The sequence below is a fragment of the Amblyomma americanum genome, chromosome 7 (assembly GCF_052857255.1).
Source record: "Amblyomma americanum isolate KBUSLIRL-KWMA chromosome 7, ASM5285725v1, whole genome shotgun sequence".
Lineage (NCBI taxonomy): Eukaryota > Metazoa > Arthropoda > Arachnida > Ixodida > Ixodidae > Amblyomma > Amblyomma americanum.
Window position 1 is genome coordinate 86,389,944 of NC_135503.1, and position 19,859 is coordinate 86,409,802.

Here is a 19,859-nt window from a genome sequence, read left to right on the forward strand (position 1 = left end):
TTCGTCGGAGCAGACATGCGCTCATCGTCTGCTGACATACGTACGTGTCGCGCTGTGCGAAAAGTAGGGACAGCGTCGTGTCCCTGATCTCCTGTCTCGCTTAGCGCTGTTTTTAACCGCATGACCACGCACCAGCCAGGCCGACTTGTCCTCTTGTTAAGCTGGTCGATTTGGTGAAAATTTTTGATTTCTAGAATTATTTTCTTTCCTAGCCCTGAAGTCTAGTTTCGTGACGAAAAATTATAGCAAAATATTGAGTACAAATTTATAAATTACGCTTTTTAGAAGTGTGGTCGTCAAAAATTGTGAGGTAATTTCTTTGATTTCAGTGCCGCATTTCTTTGACCAAAGCGAAAGCGAAGATGCCATAAACGATAGAATAAACTTTAAGGTTTGTTTTGTGACCCCTCACATTTTCTGCGACTGGATCACTCACCTTCGTAATTCGCATGAAATCCAAATGATTCAATTTGTCGCAAACTATTCCTGAGACGTTGAGGAGGGTAATAAATCTCTCGATTGTTTTCCCTACACGTGCAGTACTGTGTTAGTTATATCTTGTAAGAAACGTTTTCATGTAACTAGGCATGCATAAGTACTGATCATATAGAAAAAGAACTAATCGTGTCAATGTACAGAACAGGGCTTTATGTACATGCTGTCATAAAAAAACTGCGCACTATCTACTCAATTATTTGAGACTTTGGGGGAACTTGACGATGGTGTTAATTATAATTACCCAGAACTGCACCAGGTATAGCTATAAATGAAAGGAATTACTGAAACTAGCGTAGGAATTTCATATTTGCACCAAGTTTAGTTACATATCGCATGCATGAATAACGAAAACACTTTTCATTGCCGCGTCCCCTCTCAATCTCGCCACGTGTCTGTTAGTAGCACGCCTGCGGCTGCTAAACAAGCTTCGCGATCATGTACTACCTCATGAAACATGCCACATGCATGATGCAATGAAAAAGCATATGGCGTTTAGCACACTTAAGGTACGCTATTCTATGCACACCAACGCGACCGCGCAAGATTGACACAACTTACCAGACTTCTTTCTACTCGAATGAAATAATTACGTCGTCATATCAAGAAACAATTTCAAATAAATATTAAATGTCATAAAACGCGCCATTAAAACATGGTGTGCTATTAACAAAAAAAAACGCATTCCTTGGGGGCGAGTGAACCTGTCGGCGCCCCGTGCACTCCGGCTCAAGGTGATAAGTACGTGTGCAGCTGCATATGTCTTTTTTTTCCTTGAGCAATTATCAGCCTACTATCCTGATGTTCAGGTGAATGAATGCAGTAACTTGCATGCTATTAAGTGCATTGAGTGGCAGTGCCTATCGACTCCCAGACTTCGCGCTTTACTACCGTGGCCCAATGCCTGTTAGCCAGTTTCCGAAATCGGCATTTATGCGCGAGAAACCTATCGAGGCTAATTTAATATTTTTTATGCTACTACGTGGATCCAGCAGTGACGCAGCTGGTCAATACATGCTGCTTCTGCAGTGCACAGGCTTGAAGCAGCCGCCGGTAGCTGCGGCAGCTGCGGTAGGCACGGGCAAGCGGAACCTGTTTTGCCTACCATGCGAAAGTCGCTGCTAACATCAGCGCCACCGCATCTTCGTGACGTCGCGGGGTGAAGGAGGTCCATACGTCTACGGTAGTACGTCTCCGGTATGCTAAAAACGTCTAATATCGGCAAGAAAATGTAGAAGTCAGCTGCGAGGTAACATTTTGCAGCTGCACGTTACACTTTAGGCAGTTGTTTAAAATGAACAAGGATGGATTCGACGTGGAGAGGGAGTGATTGCCACACCCCAAGCAATAAATTTTAGACAAAAACCATGCAAAACTTTTTTTTTTCAACGAAAAAGGTCAAAGGAATGCATGGCTAAAAATGGACGTCCCACAACCAATCCTTCCAAGGGACATCCATAAATGCACCCTTGCAACAGCTCAAACTTCCCTAATGTCCCTTTGTGATTGTCTTAAAGAAGTCTGCTGGAAGCTTCTTCAGACGAACATGTGCAAAGCTTATAAAAGCTGTTTTATACATTTCTGCTTCATGTGTATATAATTAATCATCCTTTTCAGATTGTGACTAACAGCATGTCCACCAGACCTCGAGACAGATGAATCTGAACTCATCGTTCTTTCTAATCAGCCAGTGGGATATCACCAGCAACTACACCTCTGGCAATTAAGCTAATTTTGGACAGACAGCTAGAAAAGCAGAGCCAGATGTTTATCACCATTTTTAACACATCGGAGCAATATTTTATGGATTGTTTTTTCTTAGAAGACACTTCAGAATATACAGGGTGTTCTATTTTATTCGGTTGGAGCTTTTACAAAAAAGTTTTAATGCCAAACAGCACGGCTTTTCAAGTTTATCTGACCAGAAGGATATGCTTCGTTCATACTTAATATTTAATTAGCTAGCATCTATTGGATGAAATGGAACAATTTGTATGAAAACATGACCAAGCCATGGAATTGCCACCCATCATAAGCTTTCTTCCCCCACTCACCAGAGAACCATGGCTCTGGCCAACATCTTCCTTTTTTTAAATTCGTTTGAGCCTTTTTCATAATCTATACCATCACCCCATGCTGCGCGATGCCCTCATTTCATCCCCCAGATACGTGCCAAACCGCATTGATCATCGTCACAAAGTTGGCATTGAAACATGTAACATTATAACGACATTTCATGTGAATAGAACCGCCTTCCTGCAGATATCGTCGACATAGTTGATAACCAACATTTTCGTTCTGCACTAGCTAACACTGTATAACAGGAGGATGATAATACTTGTTCTGTAATATGCATTGTATCTATTTATGTATTTTTGTTTTGTAACCACTCCCCTCTTTAATGCCTTTGGCCCTGAGGGTTCAATAAATGAAAAAAAAAAAAATTAAACCTCTCTCTCTGCTTTCCCTTTGAATAAGGTTTCTAGTGCATGTGGAGCACACCACTTGGCTTTGGGAAGTGCCAGAGCTGGCCAAATCATCAATAGCTGGCATAAGTTGGTAACTTTGGTATACATGTGCCCCACTGTAATGCTCTTGTGATAAGCTTAAAGGAAACTATCATAACAAGATAAGGGTAAGGGTCTTCCTTAGATTACACCCAGTAGCCTTGATTAAGAATTGTTTGCTTAGCATGCATCAAGTGACCAAATTAACTTGCCAGCCTGACTGCTTAACTAATAAACCCCATGCATCCAGTAATGGCAATGTGCAGCCATTATCTCATTCAGTCTGTCAAAAAACAAGTATGGGTGGAAACTTTCTTAATTTACACTGATTTTACAACAAAGGAAACACATACACACATACATACAGGGCATTTATTCCAGAGTTTAGGATACCAACAACTGGCTGACTGTGTGCACGTCACAACTTGTTGCACACGTCAGCCATACATGATCAAACCTCCATACTGCATCACAGCAAATGAGCTGCCAGCCAGGCAGTGGAATATGTAATCAGCCTAAACCATGATAACATCACCTCCAGCAAAGTTTTTCAGTTCAGATCTCTTGAGTTCGGATAGCCATCAAAATAAAAACAAGCAATGAAATCATATCTCACAGAACACTAACTGCTGTTGTCGGAGAACCTCACCGCAATCAAGCAACAGCTCTGAGGCAGAGACAATGTTGACAGTGAGAGTGAAATCAGCAGTTTTCATATCTTTGTGTACACATTCCAAGCACCCCTATGCTGACTGTGCTTTGTTTATAATTTACCGACAGTGCTTTTGCGATTCAAACTTTTTGTTCACACCCCCATACACCAATGCCCACCGGGCAATTGTACGTACTGAAATAAATAAAAAAAAAGATGGTGAAAGAGTGAGCAGTGATGCAGGAGAAAATTTCAAGTCACCAAAATTTCCACACAGCTGAGTGTTATCAAATCTACATAGGCCTGTCAATCCATTTACATGCACTTCTTGAAACCATCCCCCCACAACTCACAAATTCACCAACCTTGTATGGGTGCTCAAAACCCAACTCTTGTACTGACATTTTGGTATAGCACATAGGCGATCAATCACGCCCTGGGAATGTACTATTTAGCTGACATCTCTTCTTTTTTAAACGTGACTGACACCGTGATATAAAAATTAGATCTGGTAGTCAAGGAAACACAGCAACCCAAACCCCTGTGCAGTGAAACCTTCTCATTATCGTTTGGGGCCTCTCTATAACAATATTTTTTGACTGATTCTCTGCATACACTTTATATAAGGAGGGCTAAGCATTCAGTCGTTTCAGGCATGTCACGGAGCGTGTTAACTTTACAACACACTGCATATTACAACTAATCAGTCTGTAATGCAAAATGGCAGCAAATGCCACACAGCCAAGAGTAACATATAACTTCAAATTTTGCAAGAAAATCTTTATCCTAAAAATTAACAATCTTACAGACTTGATGCACATAGATTAATGCACCAGCCTTCATTAGAAATGTACATCACACTCGCAGAAATTGCTACTATATGTTAATTTCACCACATTCTATGCAATGTATGACGCATCTTTAACTCAACAGCACTGAGACAAAACCAGCAAACAATTACTATTAATTAACAAAGCTGCATCATTTGAACATCATGACTGAAAACTAAACATTTCAACAGATTTGTCTGCCTGGTTGGGTTTGAAGACTTGTAATAAACTGCACATCTCCAACCATGACTGCGCTCTTCATGCGATTCCTGCAATGAATATGCCATGCAAATCGACTTTGCACATCACTGTGGTGCTGCTACTTCTTGGCAGGCTTGCTCGTTTGCTGTGAGGCATTCCTCTTGCAACATGAGTCCCACCTAAGGCACTGGAATAACAATAGAATGCAGGGTGTCCCGACAGACGCTAGCTTCACTCCTCTGTCGGCTGGCCTTGCTTCTTGTAGGTGGCGCCAATCTCCTTGAGCTTCGGGACGAGCTCGTTGAGCGCAGAGGCAACTTCCGCCTTTTCCTCGGACGAGTCATCCAGGGTCAGGTGCTTCATCACCAGCTCTGCCAGAGTGCAGAGAGGTTTGAAAAAGAGGAAAACACATTAAGCAACTGCTGATGCTTTTTCTCTTCTTTAAAACAAAAAAAAACTTGTGCAGATATTTTATAAAATACCAAACAGAAAAGTGCGATAGAAGTGACAACCACAAAAATGACGCACCTATACTTTGTGGCAACTTTGCAATGGAGCAGAAACTACAGATCTGAAACACACTGTCTCTTTACACATAACCAGCCGCGGTGGCTCAGTGGTTAGGGCGCTTGATTACTGATCCGGAGTTCCCGGGTTCGAACCAAAGCGGTGGCTGCATTTTTATGGAGGCAAAACGCTAAGGTGCCCATGTGTTGTGGGATGTCAGTGCGTGTTAAAGATCCCCAGGTGGTCGAAATTATATTCTGGAGCCCTCCACTACGGCACCTCTTTCTTCCTTTCTTCTTTCACTCCCTCCTTTATACCTTCCCTTACGGCGCCATTCAGGTGGCCATTCAGGTGTCTAACATATATGAGACAGATACTGCACCATTTCCTTTCCCCAAAAACCAATTATTATCATTATTATTATTATCTCTTGCACCGGAATATAGTCTCCCGTATTCCCCACCTGCAGTAATTAGTTTTCTCTTAAAACAAAAGATCTTGTAAATATTCGTTGTTTGAGGCATATATTTAACACAATTGCCAACTTTCAACATTGGAAGTCAGGGAAAAAAAAAGTTTTCTTCCCCCCAACACACGTACTAAGCCTGTATGTTCACAAGAGGCTTCCATAGATGGTGCCAGCTTCCCTAACAATGGAGTGAACGTACCGCGGCGAGAGCAATGTGCCAGGTGGCCAGGCACACTGTCACATGGCTGACCTATTTGGCAGAATGACAGAGTAACTAACGCACCAACCCCACTGCCTTCCATTCAATGCCAAAAAAAGCTGTCGCAGAGTACAGCAAAAACTCGTTAGTCTGAACTTCAAGGGACCATAAAAAATGTTCAAATTATAGAACAATCTTAAAAAACTGTCAAGAACTGCTTGCATCACAGTATAGGCATTTTGTTAAGGACTGGGAAATGGTTGCCTGATTTTGAGATGAGAACATCACGGCAATGACAACTTTCCATGTTTCCGTCAGCACTTTATTGCGTGCATATTGTCGGGACCATCGAAGCAGAACTGCTTTAAAATCTTAAGGGCCTTCCATATCCGCCACAGTGCAACGCAACGAAGCTCAACTGGTACCATGTCACACCCATCATAAGCAGCATCGTTGCGAGTGAGGAGGCTTCACCACACGAACAATGGCACCTGATGAGCGTGCAGTTTTGGCGCACTAGAAGAATGGAATGCTGTCTCCCTTCATAAGCACATTAGAATTAACCGGCGAGTGAACCGTAACCTTGAGGCCTATAGGACATTATGTAACTGGGGAAGGGGGCTCATAAAGCATAGGAGCAATTTGTAGAATAACTTAACTGAGGTCAGTGGAAAAAGTAAGTTTGATTTGACGAAGGAGCTTACTGACTGTTTGCACGAAGTAAAGCTGCTAATATTTTAATGCACTGAATATTATCATGAAGCAATGTAATGTGGCCAGACACGTCTCCTTGCTGATACAGTAATGCCAGAGGTTGCTGTCAGAGAGCAGGTGGAGCACACTGCTGGCAGCGCGCAACAAGATGGCTCACAAAACTAAGAAGCAGTTTTGGGCTAAGCTCTAAACAAGAATACTACACCTAAATGGGAGTGAAAAGGCAGTAAACTGTCCTGTAGCACACTCCCTTTCTTAAAAGGGAGTTTTCACTCCTTTATGTTTAGAGTGAACAATGCAAACAGCGTCATTTCCGCCACTCACTGCTACCTGTACGCACAGCACGACTAGCAATCGCAGAGTAGGCGATTTGCGGGCAGCGCTTAGTGCTCAAGGCTGCGGTCGTAGCTCGCTTGTTCCTGTCATCCGCGTTAGCACGGGAGAGTGTTCAGAACATCCGAAATTCAGCACATTGTACACAGTGCACTCTGGCCAGGGAATTTTATGAATTCGTATCAACCTTGTTTATATCATCGAGATTCAACTGAATAATTACCAGGGTTCATTTATCCTGGCACTAGTGTATTCAAGTGAGTTACTAGATACGTTTACACAGCACCATGGCATGCTATGCTATGTGGGGTTTCATTTCCTAAAACTGCACATGGGCCATGAGGGTCACTATGGCGGGTAATTCCAAGTCAAGTCTATTCGTGAATGTTCACACACTGAAACTGCACAGCAAGTGGGGTTTTCACATTCAGCCTCCATCAAATGCAGTTGCCTTGGCTGTGATTCCATCCCACCACCAAAGGCTCGGCAACCAAATTCCGAAGCCACTGTGGCAGATACAATTTGAACCAAGACGCAAGCGCTGTTGCCAAACACGCGCTTATGGGGAGGACACTGCTTTCAGCAAACAATTTTCTAAATTTTTTGATGCATTTACATGAAATTCTTTAGCATATTCAATTTATTCATGACTACTTTCACAAAATTTCATTATGTCTCCAGAAAATTGTTTTCTAATACATATTGTTACGAAGAAGAGGGCAGTGGCACGGGACGGAGCGCTCGCGCTAGGCCCTGCGCCATTAAATCATATTTTCATCTGCCATCATGTCGTCCTGTCCCTTGGCTTGTCACCTCGTATTAATATTTTCCCTCTGAATCTTGTAAAAAAGGCTGCAGGGTTAAGAAAATGTGGCAGAAAGATGGTGCAACGTTCGTTGTGTTTGTATTGACGTGCTATATGTCAAGACATCCTTAGATTTTTTTTTTTTTTTGCAGAGCACAAGTTTTTGTTTTAAATTTTTGTGATGCACTGCCCATTGAGTGAGAAAAAATTTCATACAAGAAATTTAAAATTCACAAATTTGAAAAACAAAGATTGTCTTGACCTGCAGTATGGCCCTATGAATGCAAAAAGGTCAAAATAGATAAAACAGTCGTGAAGAAATCTGCTTCATGAGGTGAGCATTTAGCCAGAAAACCAAAACGGGGGAAAACGTTGATTGTTCAAGTGTTTCCTTGCAATGCAGAGCCGTCACGTTTCACGAAACAATATTTTTAGAGTACATCCCGGTCGTTTTGAGCAATGAAAATTCAGGACAGTATAAAAAACGAAGGATACAGGCAGATGCAACAATTATCAAAAAGACAATTTTTTGCTCATTTTTAGGGATTTGAAAGCTGCGTCCCCCTCCCTTAAAAATAAACTAAAAAAATGCGACTGCTGTGCGAGACATGCCAGTCTTGTCAAATCCGCTGATGTGCCTGCACAAGTCTCCCAACATGAAGATGTCTCGGCAGAAATCTCTAATACTCCTGAAACATAGACATAAATCGAGACTGGTGAGTGATCTACAAAATTCTTCAGTTATGTTTCCTGACCAAACGGTGCACCATCAAACCGTCAACCTAACCTCTCGGAGAATAGTTGGGGTAGAGAGGAACCCACCTTGTGCATGGTGCAGCTGCGCGAAGGTGTCCGGCGGCAGCTGTGGGCGCAGGGCAGACAGGAGCTGGGGCACGAAGCGGCCCGAGGCATGCAGAGCCTTCTGGATCTGAGCCTGTGCCACCAGCAGCACCGCCAGGTGCAGGCACAGTGCAGCATCCGAGGCCTCCGACAACTGCGCCAGCAGGCCTTGACGGTGGCTCAGCAACCACTGCCTGCACACATGAGCAGGTGGCACGGGCCATGTCACAGAAGTATACATCACCGCAGTTCAGGGACAACGAGGCACTGAAGCGTGACCTCATAAGAATTGGTATCTACAGCTTGCCGGCGCCCCACTCGATGGCCGACACCATGGTGTAAGACACGACAGGAGCACTGAGGCGAGCACGGTGAAGCAGCACATCTGGCACATACCGATAATGCCACACAGGCGTAATGCACACGGCATTTCTTCGTGCTCTCCCCCTCCAAGGTCTGTGTGACACCTTATCCCTCTTACCACCCTCTTGGCAAATATGGTTAGGTCGATATGCCACCTGCTGACACTGCTGCGAAATGAAAGGCAACGATCAGCAGGCAGGTGGCAACATTTTGCCAAGGCCTCTGATCGCTTTGTGACACCATCTACACTGTCAAGCTCCACCCCACAAAGCACTAGTTGCACGCTCATTCTGAACCCGAACATGCCTATATGTGAGTAAAAAGGAGTAATCTGTCGTCTAGCACACTCCCTTTATAAAGACAGCTTACTCCCTTTTTACTCCTAATTGTTTAAAGTACACATCAGTACAGGCAGCTCTCCTGCCTGTTTCATTACATGGCTAGCACACTACACTCAGGAACCCACAGGAGAGCCCAGTGAGATCCTGGAACCATGCTCTGTTTTCCGCTTTTAATGCAACTGGCATGAAGCAGCATGAAGTTTTTACTGACAAACAAGAATGAGGAAAGAACTGTGCAGCAGCAAGGCCAACCTTCATCAGGAGTAACGTGTTTCGTTTAACCCTTAGAGACCACAACTATGTGCGAATGAAAGCAGTTTGCTGTAAAGAATACAAGAAGCATACTTGTTTGCATAAACAGTATGTAGACAACCAAACTAAACAAACAAAGCAAAAACAGCAATTTTGTCTTGTTTATACTTGTTTAAACTAAGTTTGTGAAACAGAATACATTGACCTTTTTTTTTTTGCACTGATAGTTATGAGAACGGCACAACACAACAAGTGAGACAGTGCAACACACTTAAGCTCAAGTCCTTTGCTGTTGCTCGCACTGTCATGTACTCTGGCTTGCCATCATATTACCATCCGATAACAGCAAGCAAAGCCAATGCAATGGTCAGAGGGATGGAAAGAGGGTGGCGTTGAATGCATCCAAACACAATGGATACTAGCAGCTCAAGGCAGGTAGCTTTGCTCATTAACAGCACTCGTTAGAAATGCAACAGGCAGCAGCCAGCATGACTAATTGGGAAGGAACGAAGTGTGGGAGTATGGAAGGCAAGTGTACCACTTTGTGGTAGCAAAAATAAAAAAGCCTAAGACATAAAACTGCATTCCTGGGAAGAGAAAGGCTAGGACTGGCCACACGCGCCAGTCTCCTAATACCATCATGTACAAGGCTGTGGACACCCTCCCTGCTTCACAAGTTAGCTAGGCTGTTGGGCTTCCACTGGCTCTGCATGTAGGTTGTGGAGAGGAGGAAAGAAGTTTGGTTTATAGGGGTTTAACGTCCCAAAGCGACTCAGGCTATCAGAGACGCCGTAATGAAGGGCTCCGGGAATTTCGACCACCTGGGGTTCTTTAACGTGCACTGACATCGCACAGCACACGGGCCTCTAGAATTTCGCCTCCATCGAAATTCGACCGCCGCGGCGGGATCGAATCCGTGTCTTTCGGGCCAGCAGCCGAGCGCCATAACCACTCAGCCATCGCGGCGGCTGGAGGAAAGAAGTGCAGCTCTCACCTCTCCTTTTTCTTGTCGGAGCGGATGATCATGTCACAGATGCCAGGCCCCAAAACCACGTCCACATCAGCCAGGAAGTCGTCCAGTGTCTGTCGTGCGACAAAAGCGCTCAGGTCATCTCACAGATTAAACTAACTAATGCCCAAGTCCGAAGCATCAAGTGGTACCCCCAAAGCTCTCAGCTAGAGTGAAAAAGAAAAAACACCTGTGTACACTCAACTCTCGCTAACTTAAACAAACAAACAAACAGTAGTTAAGTAGCAAGTTTTCTACATTGCACAATATGCTCCAATAGGTACTGTCGGTTTGTCACACATTATCTCAAAAAAAAGGAAATTCAAACATCCCAAAATCTGCCCAGCAAAAATAAAGTAAAGGGGGAGGGCATCAGACAGCAGTTTGTACAACCTGCATGTCATGCCGTGAAATACCGAGCATGTCATGCCCCTTGCCACCACTTCATACTTGGCAAGTAGGCTTGTGCGAATATTTGATATTTCCTAACGTTTATTCCAAAAGTAAGGTATTTGATATTTGGTTTGACCCAAATGTTTGGTATTTGAAATCTCGAAGTATTCATCTGGAGTGAATGACGTGCCTGGCACGTGCGCTTCGTACGATTTCGGTTCAGCAAACAACCTCCTCTGGAACGTCCTCTGAAAGCAAACAACCGTGGCGCACGCACCGCCAAGGAGTCCATGGACATTTTCTAGGTGTATGCACCACGTGCCTGCAAGGCCTCGCCTATGCCGAAGCCAGTCTACGCATGTTATCATCACCATCAGTCTGGCTACATGTCACTGGGGGGGGGGCAAAGGCCTCTCCCATGTCTCTCCAATTAACCCTGTCCTTTGCCAGCTGCGCCCACCTTGTGCCTGCGAACTTCTTAATCTCATCTGCCCAGCTAACTTTTTGCCACCCCCTGCTATGCTTCCTTTCCCTTCGAATCCAGTTCCTTACCCTTAACGAGAATCTGTTAGCTTGCCTTTGCATTACATGCGCTGCCCAAGCCCATTTCTTCCTCTTTATTTCGACTAGGATGTCATTAACACGCATTTGTTCCCTCACCCACTCTGCCCGCTTATGGTCTCTTAACGTTGCACCTATGAGTTTTCTTTCCATAGCCCTTTGTGTTGTCCTTAAGTTAAGCTGAGCACTTTTTGTTAGCCTCCAAGTTTCTGCCCCGTAGGTGAGTACCGGTAAGATACAGCTGTTGTACAGTTTTCTCTTGGCGGATATTGGTAAACTGCCATTCATGATCTGAGAGAACCTGCCATATGTGTTCCACCCCATTCTTATCCTTCTAGTTGTTTCCCTCTCATGATCAGGATCAGCTGCCACTACCTGCCCTAAGTAGATGTATTCCTTTACCACTTCCAGCCCCTTGCTGCCAGTTGTGAACTGCAGCCCCCTTGCTAGACTGTTGAACATTACTTAGATTTTCTGCATGCTAATTTTTTAGCCACATCGTGCTGCTCTACTTGTCTAAATCATTGATCATGATTTGCAGTTCATCTCTCGAGTGACTCAGCATGTACGCGCCTCAAGCATGTACGCGCATGTGCGCGCCTCAGCATCAAGGATGTCATCATGGTTAAAGAATGCAGCGCGAAAAGACAAGGACAAATGAAGAAGTGCATTTTTCGTTTGTCCTTGTCTTTTTGCGCTGCATTCTTTAAGCATGATCACTGACCAACAAGCCCAAACAGCCGCTTTATAGTTCAAGGATGTTGTTGGTTTTGATAGAAGCGCAGCTGACTTCTCTGAACTGGTGCTCCACCACGCTGGCTATCGAGCCGTATAGTTCCCTGTATGTGGTTGCGTCAACATATAATACGTATTTTTTCCAGGCGAAGCTTCTTTCGTGGGAATCCGATCTTGCCTTTCTTCTCGCCTCGTGTATATCCGGATGCATGTTTCTCGTAATCGGGATGACCTCAATGATCCCCCTGATTTCATTCGGTGCACTCGCTGTGCTGTTGATTTCTCTCAAAGCATCCCTTATGCCCAGTAAATGCAGCGTGTTTATGCCCGTTCAGGACAGCATGAGTCTGGTTTCCTGCGTGAGAAGATGGGCCTCGATATGTTTTTGTACTGTGTTGTTTATGCCTAGTTTAAGGAATTTCTCCATCGAAGTTGTGACCGGCAGTCCGAGAGCGCATTTGTATGCTTTCCCAAGGATTACCTCTAATTGTTCCTTTTCTTGCTCGAGCGGCGTTTGGTAGGGGACGCTGTATATTATCCCCTTGGCCACGAGGGCCTGTACTAGTCTACATGTGTCCTCCTCCTTCATACCTCTTCTTCTGTTGGAAATTCGTGCAATCATCCGTGTGATCTCTGCTGTGGTATTTGCTAACAGTATGATTGTGTGATCTATATGACGGTTACTCTGTATCCACATGCCAAAGATCTTAACTTTCTATAGTTCTGGAATCTTCATTTCCCCTATGTAGATGTCAATGGAGTTTTGCAGATCATGCCCTATTCTGTGGAATCTGAGCAGTTCGGATTTTTCAGGGGAGCATGCAAGTCCGCAGTGTTGGGCGCATGCGTTGACCGAGTCTGCTGCTCGCTGAAGAAGGTCTTGTTTTTCTCCTAAGGATCCCCTTGTGACCCAGATTGTGATATCGTCTGCGTAGATGGCATGCCTGATTCCATCAATTTCTTCGAGCTTCCTTGTTAAGCCAATCATAACAATGTTAGAAAGCATACGTGATATCACAGAGCCTTGCGGTCTTCCTTTTCTGCGGGTGATGAAGGTGTTAGTCCTGACGCCTCTTATTCCAATGGTAGCGGTTCTGTTGTTGAGGAAGGCTTGCACAGAGAACCAACTGAACAATGCACACATGCACCTTTCCAGGTTCGTGTCAACCCAGCAAAGCTTGGCAAGAGGCAAGAAAGGAATGCATAGAAATCTTGTTTGTTGCGAATGGTAAAAACAAGGATTGGTTTAAGACACACTCGGGCATGACGTTCGGTCATATCAACTACCAGGAAGCATGTGTAGCCCATTACACTGTATTACATGCCTGTCCTGTGTCCTTGTCACAGAGAACACCCTATCATAAATAACGCTACAGGTTGGACTCTCAAAAGGTGGCACGTACCTTGGCCGACAGGGACTGATGAAGCTTGAGTACCGGACCCCTGATGTCGGCAGGGAGCTTCTGGATCATCTTTTGCCGCACCTGTGAAACAGACGGCACACCAGTTGCCCCCAAAAGCTCACAACCTCACAAGCACAGTACCTTCTACAGCAAATGGCACCAGCATCTTTCAACAGATAAATAGGTGTGAATGGCCGCTTCTTAAACGGACACTGAGGAGAAATTGAAGTTGGCTTGTATCAATAGAATAGCAGCTCCTGATCACAAAAACGCAGCTCTTACTGAAAACAAAGCTCTTGTAATGTAGAAAATAGCAAGAACCAAAATACAGGTGTCGCCGCCACAGGCCAATCTCGCAAGTACAAGCGTGATGACTTCCTAGGACAAGAGGCGCCACCTTGGAGGAATTTTCCTTACTTCATGGAAACCACGAATCTCTGAGGCTGGCAAAGGAAGGTTGCGCACCGCACCGCTAGCCGTCAGAAATCACGGAGTCTGCGTTTACGTCACGTATCACGTCACTCCGTTCTGTGACGTCATCAGAGTTTTCCGTGTCGTCATAAGAGTTCTCGAGTTTGAATCAGAGCGGCGGGAAAAACTTTCTCAACTTCGAATCCAAATTTCTTTGAAATAAATGCATCTTTTGCGCCCGAACAAGCGGCAACAAAGCTATGAAATGCCGAAGTATCAGATTTTGCTAACAAAAAAAAATGATAGAGTTCTCCTCAGTGTCCCTTTAACAGCACGAACACATATATATATACAACTTTTACGATTGCCCAATAACTGCACTGTCCATTCCAACATACAGACTTGAGGTTGGTGTGCCTGATTATGCTTACTGCTGAGGTGGAGGAAGAAATAAAGTGGACGTCAGAACGACAGTGGAGGATGGCCCAAGATATGTGAAACCTCATTGACATATCAATCAAGCCTGACAACGAGTAAATTCTTCAACTGCAAATACAAAGAACAGCAGGTAAATGAATGACAGACTTTGTGTTTAGACCAACCGGTCCCTTTTTAACATCTCACGCACAAGCACTATATAAAAAAAAAGTCAATTTTTCAGCAAACGCAACAAAATGCCAATTTGCATTGCTGCGGGCACGAGCAATGGAACCAGGACGAAAACAAATGGGCAACTCAGCTCTTGGCATAAACCAGTTTCTTTGACAGAAACTCAGCAATTATGCTCACTTCAGGGTCACAGGACTGACCTGCCTCCTTTAAAAATTAAGGCTATGCAGGCCGCCTTCTAGGACGAGGAAATTTCGCATTTCAGGAAGGACATGCAACTGAAACACAAGGGAGAGGCCAGATCACCAAGCCGTTGTCAACAATTTGGGATACAGATTGTCTGCTTGACTTGAAAAAGCTGCCCCAGATTTCCTTTCTGTTTGCTCATGCAGCCTTCCTTTCAACGCATACTCAGCGTATGGTTGTTGAAGGAAGGAAAGCACAACTTTGGACAAAATGTAAGAAAGGGTGTGGATCGGATAAGTGCTTGCATCCTTTTTTTTTACATCCTGTCTAAAGTAATGCTTCTTTTCTTTCAACGTGTGTGACCAACTGATCTGGAGCTTTACCCTCCTAAATTTCAGCGCATACAATCGCTATACCAAGATCACTGCAACCACACATTCGCGAGACTTTTCCAGCACGACAGACCCATGCAAAAAAGAAATCCTGCTATCAGTAGTGCACAGAAGCTAGAAGTAACAAGGTACAGCTGTAAGCCTGTTATACTTGGCAGCATGGGCAGGGACACTTTATTTTTCATTCTTTTTATGGTCCCACAATAATCTTTGTATCCTACCTCAGGGGCCATGTTTGAGGGCGTCTCTGCTTCCTTGGCGTGCTCCACGACCAGGTACCCGACAACAAGGTTGGCCAGGTCTGAGCACAGTGTCTTCAGCAGATGCTTAGCCAGATGAGACTGCAGCTCTTCCGCTGCACAGAGGAGGCACGGTGGGAGAGCTCATGTTTTAATCGGAATGCCTCGTTTTGTGCCGCACAAGATGATACGGTAAAACTTTATTTGACCAGGACTGAAGGTCGGGCAAATTCGTAATTCATCTTATATAAGTTCGCAGGTCAACAAGCTAAAAATAGGGAACAAACCACACGGGGCTGGATACTTTTCATTTTGCATTGTTAAGCCAAACAATTCTAGAAGTTGCAAAGGGCTTCCACTTGGCCAGCCCTCCAAGTGCTGTCTAATAAGAAGCAAGCTTATTTGTTTTCTTTTATTTCGTCTCTTTTCATTAATTTTTGTCAACCATTTCTTTCTCTGTTGCCTGAAATGGTGTTTTCATACATATTCAGTGTTTGTTTTTTGCAATAAAAACAGCTGCAAGTCAGTGCCCCACCCATGTGGCTCTTTAGTAGCCACATGGGTGTCCATGTTGCCCATGTTGCCCATGTTGCTTTGTACATGTTGCCCTGTGAACCTATTAGACAAGCTTTAGTCTGTTCCGAGTTAGGTTAGCCATCTGGGGCCTGAGCCAAAGCAAGGCCCTTCTTGACCTCAAACGAACATCCAAACAATAGCAGCTCGTTCCACTGTAGCTACTTGAGTTATCTAGCACAGTGTCCATGAAAGCAGAACTGTCAACTAGGCAAACTTTCATAATTCTATATGTCTTCTTGCCGCTGCCATTTCATTAATTATAATATGTCATTCTAATCTTGTTCTAAGAAATCTTTTCTTTTTGCTCACCTCACGTGTAGCACCTCTCTCTGCAGTGAACCCAGAACGAAGTTAGCTGGTGCACCTGTCGCTTGCACAGACTGTCTGCATCATTCATTCAGCCTTACAACAAGCATTCCACTATAACTGACGTTCCGCCTAGACCACACTCATCTGCGGACATAAATTCTAGCAATGCTGCAGAGGACGCTTTTCTGAATTTCAGTGCATTCCTAGATGGCAGTCCGAAGCCTGGGCCTGCTTGCACCTCCCTTGGTTTTTAGAAAATGAAAGGCACATAGCTAGCTCACTTTGTCAGTGGACACCTCAAGTGCACCACTGAACTGCTGACTAAAAGCTTGATAACAGTGTTTGGTCAGGGGGTTCATGGTGGGCTTAAGGCGTCCACTGACAAAGTGAGCTAGTTATTGGCCTGTTGCTTTTCTCAAAACTAAGTGAGGTTTTACACCGCGCCAATAAGATTACACTGGGATGAAATGACACACACCTTCACAGTAACTAGCATAAAAAGCTTGATGAGCAGTAAACTTAACTGAATTGGAGTTCAAGGGATCGGAAAACTGTCCGAATTATCAGAAGGTTGAATTATAAATGCCCCCCCACACCTCCCGCTCTGCATATGTGCATCTATGTCGCCACATATGCAATATACAAGAAAATGACTAAATGCACCATTTTCACCACTAACATGGCTATTTTCCTGAATCGCAGCAGTGCTGACTAGTTTGTGGGCTTAGCTTCTCAATGTGGAAGCACTAGCTCACGACAAAGCCATTATTATGGCATTTTCCTTTGACGATGCTGTCACACCCCAGCAGGCATCAAAGCTGACAAGAGGCCACAAACCGGTGGGCAGGGCCTTGAGTCCTCGATCAAACTGCTGGATGCTCAAAAGCAGGGAGGAAACCTTCTCCTGTAGCTCGGCAAAAGTCTTGCGCCGTGCCGCACCAGATGCGCTCGAGGATGCCAGGAACACCGACCGTGCCACTTCCTGGTACTTGCGTGTCAGGGGCCTGCGTCATGTGTGCAGAAAGTTTGCACAGCACTGCTCCAACATGCAGAATGCAGCTGTGACGACAAGGGTTGCTGTCAGCTTTTCTTTTGGCGAGTTCAGCTTTCAAGGGACAAAAGATGTGCTCATTCTTCAGAATAAAGGTGACAAACTGAGAAGTGCAAACAGCAGAATGTCATTTCCGTGTCAGCAGAGTGTCTTGGAGTGCAAATTTTAGACAGCAAAGACACTGATCCCTCAACTGCTGGCACTTTTTCTTTCATTGCTATCTTTTGATAGACAAGCAAAGATTGTTTTGATTTTAATTTATGACCAGCACTGAAGAAAAATGTGATGCAGACAAACAACGAACTGTGAGCCAACACCTGTTCTATTCTCTCTTCTGTCCTGTTTTTTTTTTTGCTGACGCGCACTGTTTTTCAATCTTGGGCTTAAATTTAATTTGTCTAACTTAATATCTTTTAAACGGCTCAAAGAATGGCACTGAGAAATCTGTCTATCTTGAAAGGCTAAGTTTTGTTTACTTTATTAACAGCAATGAGAAATTGCTCAGCCCTAGAAGGGCAGTTCTTCTTTTTTCAGATTCATATCGAGAAATCCATTGTCTGCAGATTGCAATTATTTGTCTGCTAGAAAAAAATCACACTCAGAAAACCGCTAGCTCTCCAAGAGAACTTTTTGTTCGCTCAAAAAACAGCACCTGGAAGTAAACCAGCTTCGGGGCGCATCATTTTTCTGAGAAGGCAGAGAAAGTACTCCTGCACATGCCCACGCCCACCTGTGGATCCTCTCGGCGATGCTCTGGATCAGCTCCGGTGGGCAGTCGCGGAGCAGCGGGAGCTGCTCCAGCTGCGTCCGCACCTCGTCCACCGACATGAACTCCAGCTCCTGCTGTGGACGCCGGCCTCCTCCGACCGCGGGCCCGTCCCCGGCATCATCGTCAGAATCCGAGTCACCACCACCGCCACGGCCACCACGCCGCAGCTGCTTCTTCTGCTTGACTGCCTTTGTCTTGGTCTCCCGGCCCTGGGTCCCGCCACCAGACTTGCCACCTGCAGCCACAGACCGGTAACGAAGGAACGATGTTTGCGTGTTTGTATACTCACTCTGACTTGGTAATTTAGATTTTGAAAGCAACAGTGCAAACAGGTGCTGCAAACTAGAAACCAGCTCCATTGTCTCTATTGCTAATTTGCTTTAACCACTTCTCCGCATGCCTACCTGCTTGCTGCTCACTAACTTATTCATTTACTTTGCACATTCAATGCCAAAGGAGCGGACGGCAGTTACTGCAGAGATGACAAGGCAATAAATGACAAAATGTAGTTAAGCCAGTCAATACAGAACAAATAGACAGCCAACCACCCACCATGCTTCCCAGAATTTGAGAGCCCGAACCATCACACAGAGTCACTTCTTTTATTTTTTCCAAGTCACAGTAGCACTACACAGGCAGCTGTAATGCATAAGGCAAGGAAGTGCAGATGGTACTTCACAACATAATGAAAGCAGAATAGAACAACAGTATTACTAAAACTTGTGCCTTTTGTTGACATTAATGAAGTGACGGTGTTTTATCTAGTTAAAATGTAGTAAAATAACAAGGTTCATGGTTGTACAACTTTACGATATACAACTGCTTGGCCCACTCCCCCCCTCCCGCAATTTCTAGTCCCACTCCATTCACTTCAGGCTGATTTTGCTCGCAACTGGTTCAAACCCCATTAGTGCCTCCAATTTACAAACTGTTTCAATTGACCTCTGCCACAAACTGCAATGCCCTTGGCTTATTAGTCCACCACTGCGCAGTAGGTCTTTGTTCAGGCATACTTCTCACGTACCTAACACAACGGCATTGCTCAAAAACCACTGCCCTGCAGTGGACTAGGGGTGTTTCCAAGCATTCCGTGATGCCGTTACATCCTTTATGCGCCTACATTCTGAAACACAAATACACGCATATGGGACTAAAGAATGGGGGTAACCTGTCCTCAAGCACGAGTAGTGTAGAGGACAACTTACTTCCTTTTTACTCCTTTCTGTTTAGAGCATAGAGTTTCATACATTGACTACCCCACCTTCACCCGACCCCTACACCTACACTATCACAGGTAAGTGCACTTCTCTTACACAACTCTTTTGGCCAAAACGAAGCCACCCAAGTGGCCAGACACACTGGCATAAGCGAGCAAATTTCGTGGTTGGCGCGCCTTCGTACCGGCTGCCTTCTTGCGTCGCTCGTCTTTCTTCTCCTGCTTATCGTCCACGGGAGCTGGAGAAGGGGTGGATGCCGCTGCCTGGCGGTGGTGTGCCTGCGGTGGTGGTGCCGCCTCGAAGAACACCACGCCCTTCTGGGAATCCTGAGGCAGTTGGCAGGGGCACAAAACAATGATGATGATGGATTTTTATGGTGCAAGGGCATCTATGGCCAAAGAGAGCCATGGCACAAGGTATTTTCAAATTCTCAAGGTGGGGGTCGAAGACCCATTTCCCAAGCATTTCATCCTAAATAAGCCAAGCACCAG

The 19,859-nt window shown here is 44.8% G+C and overlaps 1 protein-coding gene across 2 annotated transcripts in view; it reads right to left on the bottom strand.

The window, feature by feature from the left end:
* Positions 1-3,360: 3,360 nt before the first annotated feature.
* Ufl1 (UFM1 specific ligase 1) overlaps positions 3,361-19,859 on the bottom strand; it is a 40,294-nt gene continuing 23,795 nt past the window's right edge. Inside the window, exons 10-18 of one of the 2 annotated variants that reach the window (XR_013307391.1) lie at positions 19,553-19,694; positions 18,113-18,386; positions 17,169-17,335; positions 15,429-15,562; positions 13,610-13,690; positions 10,503-10,591; positions 8,535-8,746; positions 4,735-5,056; positions 3,361-4,652 (exon numbers count right to left, since the gene is read on the bottom strand). Coding sequence is in view for 1 of the 2 variants with exons in the window: in XM_077632610.1 (XP_077488736.1) it covers positions 4,917-5,056; positions 8,535-8,746; positions 10,503-10,591; positions 13,610-13,690; positions 15,429-15,562; positions 17,169-17,335; positions 18,113-18,386; positions 19,553-19,694 (1,239 nt within the window). In the remaining variant the exon portion in view is untranslated. Of the gene's footprint in view, positions 5,057-8,534; positions 8,747-10,502; positions 10,592-13,609; positions 13,691-15,428; positions 15,563-17,168; positions 17,336-18,112; positions 18,387-19,552; positions 19,695-19,859 lie in introns of both variants that reach the window. The other variant, XM_077632610.1, reaches the window with a different exon arrangement.